Below are 12,770 nucleotides of genomic sequence, written 5' to 3' on the forward strand. Positions count from 1 at the left end.
AGTATTTATCTATTAATTCAACATGTTGTTTATGACCTTGTAGGATGAGGAAACCACTGAGGGAATACAACGTTTGTGACATTGAGAAAATGGGACACATGGAATTCAGTGAACTGACTTTCCCCAGGGCAGTTTCCACTCTGTTAGCATGAGGGATCTAATCAGTGTCCTGGTGGCTCTTTCTTGCAAAACAAAAAAAGGCTCTCTGCCTTTTTTTGTTTTGCAAGAACAAGCCTCCCCCCCACCCCCCACCCCCCACCCCCGTCCCCCCTGTCTGGATTTCAACCCCCATCCTCCTCCTAAGTCAGGATGCCATGTACACAACTATAGCCAGCTCCATTGATTTTAACCACACAGGTACCATTTAATAAATCGTTTCCTCTCTGGACAAAAGGATGCAGAATGTTGAGCACAAGTGAACTGAGGTTTCATAAATGCCTCAATCACAACTAGAAACAAATTTATGACTTGGGAGAATACACTACTGCCACCTAAATTAACATTAAAAATTAAAACCTCTCCCCAAAATGTTACTTTAGTTAATAAAAATACATCCCTACATAAGCAAATAATATTTAAACCAGTTACTAGTATGAACCAAAGTAATTTACAATGCTATAATTTGGAAGGCTCCCGAAGTCTTTGTAACTTATTTGGCCTGCCAAATGTATTCAGTATATACTGTAATGTATTCAAAGAATTTTACTCAAAAATTTTATTTGACTATTGTAACAACTCATCTTTGTAGTTTACAATTTTAGAAATCTTACCCAAGAAGAATTAACATTTATAAGCATTAAATAAATGTATGAGATAGATACTAATATTAATTCTGTTTTATATATGGGAAATTAAGATTATACAATCAAAAGGAATGAAAAAATATAGAGCCTAAGAGATTTGTGGAATGTCATCAAGCAGACCAACATACACATTAGGGAAGTCTCAAGAGGAGAGGACAAAGAAAAAGAGAAGAAAAAAATATTTTAAAAAACATCTGAAAACCTCTCAAACTGATGATATAAATCTATCCAGGAAACTCTACAAACACCAAGTAGGATAAACTCAGAGAGATCTATACCAGGACACATTATAATCAAATTGTCAAAAGGAGTAAATACTGAAATTGGCAAAAGAGAAGCAATTCATCACATAATGGGAATCCTCAATTACATTAATGAACATTTTCTCATCAGAGACCATGGAGATCAGAAAGCAGTAACACGACATAGTTAAAGCACTGATGGAAAAAATAAAACTATAAATCAAGAACTTACCCCCACCCCCTGAAGTAACTTAGCAAGGTACTGTCTCTAAATAAAATAGTAGAAGGTCTAGGAATGTGGCTCAGTGGTTAAATGCCCATGGGATCAATCCCTGGTACAAAAACAGCAACAACAAAAAAACTCTATTTCCAGTAAAAACTATTCTTCAGATATGAAGTAGAAACCAAGACATTCCCAAGTAAACAAAAACTTGAGAAATTCATTGCTAGTAGCAGTAGACTTGGCTTACAAGAAATGCTAAATGGTGCCTTTTTAGCCAAAATGAAGACACTAGACAATATCTCAAAGCCATACAAGAAATAAAGAGCAGGAGTACAGGTAAGTGCATAAGTAAATATAAAAGCCAATATTATTGTGTTATCTGTTTTCTCTTTTTATCCTATATAACTTAAAAGATAAATATACAAGAAGATAATGATAAACTTCTGTCAACAAAAAAGAATATAGAAAGGCATAGTGTGCAATAACACCATAAAGAATAGGCACAGGGCTGTATAGGTACAAAATTTTGGATGCTTTTGAAGTTAAGTTGGTATCAATTCAAACTGAATTATTATAAATTTAGGGTGCCAGTTTTAATCTTCAGAATAATCACTAAGAAATACCTAAAAAATATTCAAAAAAGGAAATGAAGGTAGAATTAAAACAGTACCATAGAAAAGTCAAAACACAAAAGAGGATAATAATAGAAAATTTGAGTAAACAAAAGTAATAAATAAAACATACAGAAAGCAATAGCAAAATGATAGAAATCCTTTATTAGTGATGACTTTTTAAATCACCAATTTAAAGGCAGAAATTGGCAGAAGATTTTTTTAAGTGATCCAAATGTTAATGAGTCTATGAGACTTGTTTTAGATACTAAGACACAAAAAGGTTGAAAGAAGAGAAAAAGATATTCTCAAAGATAACAGTAATTCAGAGTATAAAGTAAAATCTTTTTTAAAAACTCACTGCTTTAATGCATTTGCCTTTTTTCTAATTTTTTTAATTTTTATTTTTAGTGCATTGCAGCTACACATGATAGTGGGGTTCATTGTAGTGTATTCACAAATGCATATAACATAGTTTGCTCCATTGCAATCCCCAGTACTGTCCCCTTCTCCTTGCCCTCCCCTCCCCCATCCCTTTCCTCTACTCTTGGTTATTTGTGTATTTATTTTTAATTGGCATATTGTAGTCACATAAAAATTTCTTTCAATTCAAGCATTGAACATTTGTAGTTTCCAACTGTTCATTAGCAACTCTAAAAATCTATATACTCCAGTAATCTGTGATTTGCTGAGTTACAAATTTAAACTGCAGCCAGTCTGCTGGGTGGAATCCTATCTCTTAGCTGGTGAGTGAACTGTGCTCTCCAAGAAAAAATACGTGAGTTTGTTTCCTCCAGGAAATATAAAGGGTCAGCAAATGTATGAAAAAGATGTTCAACATCCCTAGCAATTAGGGAAATACAAATCAAAACTACACTGAAATTGTATCTCACTCCAGTCAGAATGGCAGCCATCAAGAATAAAATGATAATAAATGCTGGAGAGGATATGGGAGAAAAGGAATAATTTTATACTATTTGTGGGATTATAAATCAGTACAACCCTTATGGAAATCAGTATGAAGCTTCCTCAACAGACTAGGAGTAGAACCACCATATGACCCACTATACCCCTCCTGGTATTTATCCTAAGGAATTACAGTCAAAATACTATAGTGATAGATGTGTATTTGAAGCAGCACAATTCACAACAGCCAAATTATGGCACCAACCTAGGTGTTCATCAAGGGATGAATGGATAAGGAAAATGTGGTATACATACACAATGGAGTTTTATTCAGCCATGAAGAAATTATGGGTAAGGCACCATAATAGTGGTGCAAAAAAAAAAAAAATAGATAGAACATGAGATCATTATGTTAAGTGAAATAAGCCAAACTCAGAATGTCAAGGGTTGTTTGTTTTCTCTTACATGTGGACTCTAGAGAGGAAAAGGGAAAAGGTAGGTGGGGGGTGAGGGATGGGGTAAACAGTTGAAAAGCAAAAGGAGATCAATAGAAGAGAGGAAAGGGACCAAGTAGTGGGAGGAGGGGAGAGAGAAGGGAAGTGCAGGGGAGTGCAATTGGCCCCATTATATTATAGTGTCACGTACTAATATGTAACAACAAATCCTACCATTATGTACAACTACAGCACATCAATTTTAAAATATGGATAAAAAAGCTTGTCTTCATCATATGTTTTGTATATAAGCTTTCAATGCTAAACTTAGGCTAATTTCCACAAATATGGAACATAAAATCATTTTTAAAAAGAATCCTTTGCCCTTAAATTTTGGACTGTAGTGATTCATTTGAAATCTTTAAGTAATTAAGATTAATAATTGTTACAAATATGTCAGTGGACATAGTGCGAGCCTTAGATTGCCCATCCCTTGCTCAACATTTTCACACAGTGAAAGGAAAAAGCCCTTGTTGGAGTTAACAAATGATTTTCTTTCACAATAGCCCTATAAACAGAGCCTTAGTGAAGTTGGCTTTCCTGTTTATGGCCATTAGTCCAAGTTACACAAACACAACCGAAACTGCTCTGTGGCTGACAGCAAGCACACTCGCTCACTGCCATAACTCAGGTGTGTTCATATCTCTGTCAATATCATACAGACTAAATACACAGCCCCATATGCAATATGTGTCATAAACAGTGACATAAACAAATGTATAAAGGATGGGTCCAAGTGTCAATGTACAAAATAAAGATCATGTGCTTGGTAAATGTGTGCATTTCATCCCTTACAAGTACAGTGTGCATAAGCACAGCTACCTAACTCTAGGTGACATTGTTGATGCAGCCTTCCATTTCCATTTTATCATCATCTCTGTCAGATGTCTCACGTATTAGATCCCATAGATAAGTTACCATTAAAAACTAAAGCACAAAGTGTACCATGTTTCATTTGTAATTGCTTTTCAACAGAATAGCATTCATTTGTATATTTTTCACGTTTCCTTTTTCCATGAACTTCTTTGACTTACGTTCATTTCCATCATCCCTTCATTCAACATTTTCTGAACACCTGCACTATTTCAGGTCCATTATAAACACTGAGCGTGCAGTTATGAAGAACACAGAATCTCTAAATCACAGAGCTCTCTGACGCAAAAAACCTTAATGTCTGAGCAGAAACAAATACATAAAACCTTTTAAAATAAATCTTGCCTCCAGAGAAACTATAGTGAATGTTTTGCACACAACAAACGAGATGCAGACTTTTAAAACATCCTACCTTATTGATACAAGCTACCATTCAAGTATCAACATTGGTGTTATATGTCTTACCAGAGAGAGAGAAAGAAAGAGATCACTACCACAAAACCAGATTTTGTTCTAAGACATGACCTTCTTATTTTTTTTTTTTTACATTTTGTACAAAATCCTTTTGACCTGGCTATCCCCCAAAATTTATTTTTAGAAAGTTCATAGAAATAGAACGATTTTTGCTAACTCTTCTGTTTCCCATCTTGAGCTGCACATAAGAAGATTGAGGTCAAGCATCACTTAGACACAACCATTAATCATAATCCCTTTTCTCCATCTGTCTCCCTCCTCCTCTCAGTTTTCCAAAAGGCAAATCTGTACTAGCTTTTGCCTACTCTGGGCTAGAGTGAGTGTCTAGTAGTCCCACCTCTGGAACTCAACTTTCCTATCTTGTCCCCAACATGCTTCTCTTGTGTCAGCCTTACCAAGGCCTCAACTTGTGAAAGCAGAAAGTACAGTTCAACAGGGCCTTTGTTCAACCTTTATTTGCAGAGGAGAATAAGGTATAATGCCAGACAGCATTTTCTTTCTTCAGGCTACGTCCTGCCCAGAGACATTGTCTACTGGGTGACATCAGAAAGCTACCTCCTACTATATCTAGGAGCATGAGCCCATATTTAATGACCTACTCTAGAAATCCAATTAGAACAGCAAATGTGATTTTCATTAGCCTCCAGAACAGTAATGCTAACCTATGAACAATCAATGGGAAGAATGAAGGTGGCCCTCCCTGCACAAATCTGGGGAAGTGGAGATAGATGAAGATCTCTATGATGCATTTCTTCTCTTCACCTCTACTCTACCTATAATTAGGACAATTTATATAAATATATATAAATATAAATATATATATATATAGAAAGAGAGAGCGGTGAAGAGAAGAAAGGCATCAATATATATATTGTAGACCTTTGTTTATTTATTTTTATGTGGTGCTGAGGATTGAACCCAGTGCCTCACACATGCTAGGTGAGCACTCTACCACTGAGCCACAACCCCAGCCCACAATTTTTTTCCAAAGTTGCCTGTTCCAGGCAATCTAGCACACAGTTGTAAGAAGTAAATACTAAAGCTGGTTCTCATCCTTATTTTACTTGGAAATGGAAAAAAAAACTTTTTAAACTAGTTTTTTCTATTATGAAACATACAGAATGATTTAGAGGCCACCACCTGATTCCCAAGTCAGCTGGTCATAAGTTATCAACGGTCCTGAATATCTGAAGGAAAAGGCAGGCCACCAGGCTATCATCTGACCATGACATATCACAGCTTACATGTGCATGGTTAAGTGGACATATGAATTCTGTTCCCTCAAATAGCAGAAAAGTTACAAACCTATCTTGAAATGGGGAGTAACTGTGGGCTTACCAGTTATCTCATGGCAGAATACTTAAAAGACCTTTTAACCTTAAGACAGAGTTACCTGGGGGGGAGGTGGTTTCCATAAAACGTCAGAATTTGCTGACTTTTGCTGGAATAAAAAGTGGCTGCCAGCAGTTTACTGCCTGATAGATATTTAAAGAATACTGAAGGCCCTCACTCTGTTCCTTCAAAGTAAAAGTGTTGTTTTAACAAAATGCACAAAAGTAGACACTACTTAAGGAAATGTATGCCTTGAAAAAGGCAGTTTGAAAAACAGATGTTTAGAAATGTTTTCATTTTTTGTTACTGAAAAAATAGAACTGCATAACTCTAAAAATACTCATATTTTTGAAAACAAGGAAACAAAACTTCCCTAATATATTTTAATATTTTCCAAAAAAAAACTTGCAGTGAGTTTTGAATCTATTGTTTAAAACATTAAAACGCAGCACTTTCGCTAGTAGAAAGTACCCAAATACAACCTGAAAAGAAAATAATTACTAACCAAATTTCAACTTTTAAAAAAACTTTAGAATAATTGAAGGATAGGGAAAACTATAAGTGCAATGATTTAGGGATCTGGAACAGCGGAAGATCTATGTAGTCACAAAGGGTTTGCACTTATAGGGTCTCTTGTTAGTTTAATGTTCTGCTGTCACCATCTTGAATTTTTGAATAATTTTTAAACAAGGGCTCCACATATCCATTTTACAAAGAACTCCATAAAATAGGTAGCTAGCTCTGGAATACAATAGTTCAATGCATTTCTTCATTTAAATCTACATATTTTTAAGTGTATTTTTTCAGTTATGTAACCACTAAAATCAAGTATTAATATAAAATCAACTGAATTGTTGAGTCATAAGTGCTAAACTAAACATGTCAAAAATAATTATTTGTATTTTTATTTGTATATCTATAGTCATCCACATCCCAAAATAATTTAAAAAGACAAAATTATTCAAGAACTGTTAGAGAAAAATCTAAGGTATTTTCATTATTGTTACTTTACCTTCAGTTTCTCTTTTGCATATTTTATAATATATACACTATATTAAAATGGTAAAAGGGATTTTCATCATTTTTAATTTCTCTTACTACATATTTTATAATGTGCACAGCATATTAATAGCAAATACATGCATATAATTTATAAATAAATCAATATATATAGAACACTGCGTGTTCAACTACTTGTCATTTATGAATATGCACCATCAAAAGAATCTCTAACATACTAGACACGCAATGATAATCCTGCTATTTCCCAGCCCAAGTTCCAAAATGACTCCCTCTTATGGCAACTCTCCATCCTCAGCAGTCCTACCCAGGACAGGTAGGCGATTTCTACTTAGCACAGAGGATTTGGAGCCAGGACTGGATTCAAATGCTGCTGCCCTGCCCAGGAAGCGAGCACTTTTCTTAGCCTCCTCTCCTGAGCCGCCACCCAGCAGGTTGGGAGGCGCGCGTCAGAGCCTGGCACACCACAAGATGCTCACTTAAGCACCAGCTGCACTATCTTTTCAACCAGGTGTTCCCGGCAGAAGTGTGATCACTGAAGATCTCCTTTGCCCCAATGACTGAATGGTGGCACTTGGGGGTGGGTGGTGGAGAGGGAATGAATCTTTTCAGTGACATCAGAGTGATACTATGGATTTAACCTGACAGTTCTCTCTTGAACTACACAACAGAAGGTAACTTCCACCAACGCCTGGTAATAAATTCAGGAAGATGAAGAGCCTGGCAAGAGGCGCGCCCTTGAAGCCTGGAGCTCTCACCGTCTGGCCGGGTGCCACCTGGGTGATGGACAGTCGCTGCATCCCTACAGCGCAGCTTCGGACTTTCTCCTCTACAAGCTGGAACCTGACCACAGCCTTCACTCATCTCCGCGCTTCGCCCATCCCGCCTCGGGCGGCATGCTGCCAGGGCAATGCTCCCACAGGCTCGCTCCTGCGGCACCATGCCACCTTCCGGGGTCCCTGGCACGTGCGGGGCTGGGGCACACTTCCCTGTCGCATGGGGTCACCTAATACGCGTGGGGAAAGTACCCATCCCTTGGTCTAGTGCCTTGCCCCGCGGGGAAGGAGTTGGCGCCCCACACCCCACCCCCGCTCTCTGCGGGACCATACCTGGATGGTGTGGCCTCTGCCCGGGACGTTGGGGCCCCCAACCAACTTGCAGTAGAGCTCTGGCCGGGGCTGCCCTCCGCCGGGTCCCCGTTCCCCGCAGGTAGCAGTGGCCCAAATCTTCGCCGCCTCGGCCAGGTTGAAGTAGGGCGGATGCAGGCTGAGCTCCTCGGCGGGGTCCCGAGCTGTCGCACTCCAGGCTGATGGCACCCGCAGCACCAGCACAAGCACAAGCAGCGACCGTGGCGACCGCAGGACTGGCAGCGATGTCCAGTCTGGAGCCCGCGCGGCCGCCGCCATCCCGGGGCGCAGGGTCTTCCCGACTGGGCCACCCGCCAAGGGACTCGGTGGCACAGCCGTGCGGGCGGCCGCCACTCTCCGTGCGTATCTCGTGGAGCCTGCAACGCGAGGGGCCAGAGCAGCCCCGGGTGTGGGCGGCGCCGGAGCCGCGCCCCTAGTTCCACGCGCGGAGCTCGGGCGTGGGGGTGGCTTTTCGGCTCTGGAAACTGCACCAGCCCGGGCGGGCACCCGCCTGATCAGGAACTGACAGCGCCCAGCCTGGGGCCAGCAGGCGTAGTCTTTGAGGACGCCCGGCGCACGGCAAACTTCGCGGGCGGGGAACGGGAGAGGCGTTCCCGGGCTAGTACCCAGGCAGCCCGAGCCGGGCCCCGGAACGGCCCGACCTCCAGCGCCAGGGCAGAAATCAGATCGCTCTCCAGATACTCACGATCTCGGGCCAAAGCCAGTGAATCTGGCTCCTGACCTAAGAGATTTGCAGGAAGTCGCCACCACCTGCAGAACTTTCATGGAAGACGTTGTCCCCAGACAAGTATTGATCTGTCCATTCTTCAACGTGCAGTCCAATCCCTGGCACTACAGCCACATACTAGCGGGGATTAAAGAAACTCACCGAATTAGGTGTGGTGGAATGTACACATTTAAAGGATAGCCAATAATACGAGATGTGGTTAGCGAGCCAGAAAGGTACCTTAAAGGAAACCCTTTAGATGCCCCATCAGCTCAATTTTTGAGATGTTGAGCGTAAGTTACTGGAGCTGTCACGCTGGCCTCAGGACAAAGGGTACTTGCCCAGAGCTGAGGATTGGTCCGGTATGCAGTCCACCTTGCTGAAACTAAGTCCACATAGACCGTCTAAGCAATTAGAGGAGATGTCATTGTTGTGGGCCAGGATGACCAGGGGACTTGTCCAGAGGAAGTAAGACTGGAGCTTTGAAAACAGAAGGAAAGAAGAGGGCAGCTGTGAAAGGGCTGCTCTGCAAGGCTCCAGAACCAGGGATAAAACAGTATACTTGTTGGGGTCAGGGGGGGCTGGGGTTGTGGCTCAAAGGAAGAGCGCTGGCCTACAATGAGTGAGGCACTGGGTTCATCCTCAGTACCACAGAAAGTAAAATAAAGACATTGTGTCCAACTATTAAAAAAAAAAAAGGTACATTTGCAAGCTTTTATGGTCTGAGTGTTCCTGTATCCCCCAAAATCCTAATCCCTAAAATGATAATTTTAAGAGGTAAGGACTTTAGGAGGTGATTAGGCCAAGAAGGTGGTTCTAGTGAACTGGTGAACTTTACAAAAGAGACTGGAGTTGATGCTGGTTGGCAGCTTCCAGCATCTGAGGACACAGGGAAGATACTGCTATGAACCAGAAAGTGGAACTGTCACCAGACAGGATATCTGCTGGCACCTTGATCTTAAACTGATCAGCCTCCAGAACTATGGGAAGTAAATTTCTGTTGCTTATGGACTATGGAGTGTAGGAAATTTTGTTACTGCTGCCCACAGGAACTAAGATAAAGGACAAAGACATGACTGGTATATTTATTAAATCCTGTGATATGTTATAGGACAAAATATGTCCATTTAATCTTCCATGTGTTCTCCAAAAAATATGGGGAGAATTGTGAGCATAACACGGAAAGGAAAAGCCATAAAGACCAATAAGTTACCTCCATAAAAACTGAAATAAATGTTTGTGCATCAAAAAACTAACTAAATAAAAAAGAAAAAACAAAAGAGGGAGAAAATGCATACCATAAATGTCATAGGATTAAAGGCTTTAGTCCATATACAAAACAAGTACAGAGAAGCTGACCATTTAGGTCTAAAGAGACCTAAATGCAATTCACAGAAAAAGAAACTTTAAAAAAGCTAATAAACATATTTGTTTTAAAAAGTTTGACCTTTCTGGAAATAGAAATACAAGCAAAGCACCAATTAAACTCATATTTTATTTATCAAACTGGTAAAGATTTTTAAAAACTGATGGTTGAAAAGAATCCATGGACTCAAATGTCACACACTGGTAAAACTAAAACTTATCAGCTTTTAGAAGGACAATTTTTGCTGTGCTTAGCAAATGACTCCAATAGGCATATATTTTACCCTAACATTTCCACTTGTAGAGATTTATATCCAGGAAATAATTGGGGCTATTTTCAAAGATTCATTGGCAAGTATTTGTCAGAGTTGTTTATACTTTTTTTAAGTTTAAAGGTAAATGTTTAATAATAAGGAATTTAGGTAAATGCTTAATAATAAGGAATTTAGGTAAATGTTTAATACTAAGGAATTGGTAAATGATGGTATATCTGCATGGTGAAATATTACAAAACCATAAAATAATATTATAAAAGTATATATATATCAATATAAACACACATACATATATAATCTTTTTTGCACATGTGTACATATATAATCATATATATACATATATATATATATATAAAATCTTTTATTGCAAAGTATTGGGGATCAAAACCAGAGCCTCACATATGCTAGGCAAATGCTCTTACCACTGAGATATACACCTAATCCCCATAGAAGTATATTTTTGACATAGAAAAGTGTTCAAAATATTTTAACAGAATAGATATTCAATAATATATGTACAAAAATCAAATGTATTTCTAGACACTAACAATGAACACTCCAAAAAATAAAATTAAGAAAACAATTACATATATAAAAAAATAAAAAAGAATAAAATTATTAAAAATAAATTTAACCAAAAAATGGTAATATTTGTAAAATAAAAACTACAAACATCTTTGAAAGATACTTTAAAAGACCAAAATACAGATGTCCCTTGACTTACAATGGAGTTACATCCTGATAAACTCATCATAAGTTGAAAATATCTTAAGTCAAAAATGCATTCATTTAATATACCTAACTTTCCTACTTCCATAGTTTAGCAGCACAGCAAACTATAGAGTATAGGTAATTTACCCTTGTGATCATGTGGTTGATTGGAAGTTGTGATTTACAACTCCTGCCCTGACCAGAATCTAAAGAGAATATGGTACTGCATATTGCAGGCCCAGGAAAAAAAATTTAATTCAAGATTTGAAGTACAATTTCTGCTGAATTTTGCTATATATTATTGATAAGTTGAAAAATTATAACTAATGTAAATTGGGGAACCATCCATAAATGCTTATGGATTGGAAAACAATATTGTTAAAATGGCAATATCCCCCAAAGCAATCTACAAAGTGAGCATAATATCTATCAAAATCTCAACTTTGCTTTTCTTTTTCCAGGAATCAGCAAGCAGATCCTGAAATTCATGTGGAAATGCAAGGGACTTGGAATGGTCAAAACAATCTTGAAAAAAAAAAAAGTCAAAGGACTTATACTTCCAGATTTCAAAACTTAATACAAAGTGACAATAATCAAGACAGTGTGGTGCTGGCTCAAAGATAAACATATATATCAAAGGAGTAGAATGGATATTCCAGAAATAAACCCTTATCTTTATGATCACTTGGTTTTCAACAGAGTACAAAGACCATTCAATAAGAACAGAATTTTTTTAATAAGTAGTGCTGGCACAACCGGATATTCACATGCAAAGGAAGTTGCCCTTACCTCACACCATATGCAAAAGTTAACTCAAATAACTCAAATCCCTAAATGTAAGGGCTAAACCTGTAAAACTCTTTGAGGAAAACATGACTCTCGGTTGGCAGTGATTGCTTAGAGATATCAAAAGTACAAGAAAGAAAAGAAAAAAAAATAAACCTCTGTTAATTTTTAAAAGTCCATGTTTCGAAGGAGAACCTCACAAAAGTGAAAGATAACCTAAAGAACAGGACAAAGTATGTACAAATCATGCATTGAGAAAAGACTCATATCTAGAATAAAAAAACTCTTGTAACTCAACCATTAAAAAATGATGGGTAAAATATCTAAACAGGCATTTCTTCAAAAAAGATATTTAAAAAGGTCAATAAGTATTTCTTTCCATTGTTAGTCTTCAGGGAAATGCAAATCAAAACCACAAGGAAATACCATTTCTACCAACTAGTATGGCTATTTAAAAAAATAAAAGCAAGAATTTGGTGAGAACACAGAAAAATTGGAACTCTCATACATTGTTGGCAGGAATATAAAATGGTGCATACACTTGGGAAAATATATTGGCAGTTCCTAAGAAAGTCAGATATAACATTACCATGTAACCCAGATATTCCAATCCTAAGTGCATATTCCAGAGAACTAAGAACATATATCTACACGAAAACTTCCTCATAGATGTTCATAGCAAATTACTCATAACAGCCAAATAATAAAAATAACCAATGTTCACCAAGTGATGAATGAATAAACAAAATGTGGTATATCCATACAATGGGATATATGTCACCCATAAAAAAGGAATAGACA

The 12,770-nt window shown here is 38.1% G+C and overlaps 1 protein-coding gene across 8 annotated transcripts in view; it reads right to left on the reverse strand.

Annotated features, from left to right (window-relative positions):
- Nucleotides 1-8,905, reverse strand: part of Lama3 (laminin subunit alpha 3) — a 240,987-nt gene extending 232,082 nt beyond the window's left edge. For 2 of the 8 annotated variants that reach the window (XR_013429632.1, XR_013429633.1), the window contains exon 1: nt 8,088-8,899. Coding sequence is in view for 6 of the 8 variants with exons in the window: in XM_078030246.1 (XP_077886372.1) it covers nt 8,088-8,384 (297 nt within the window). In the remaining 2 variants the exon portion in view is untranslated. Of the gene's footprint in view, nt 1-8,087 lie in introns of all 8 variants that reach the window. The other 6 variants (XM_078030246.1, XM_078030247.1, XM_040274346.2 and 3 more) reach the window with 6 other exon arrangements.
- Nucleotides 8,906-12,770: the final 3,865 nt, after the last annotated feature.

This window comes from Ictidomys tridecemlineatus, chromosome 13 (genome assembly GCF_052094955.1).
Source record: "Ictidomys tridecemlineatus isolate mIctTri1 chromosome 13, mIctTri1.hap1, whole genome shotgun sequence".
In the NCBI taxonomy this organism is placed as follows: domain Eukaryota; kingdom Metazoa; phylum Chordata; class Mammalia; order Rodentia; family Sciuridae; genus Ictidomys; species Ictidomys tridecemlineatus.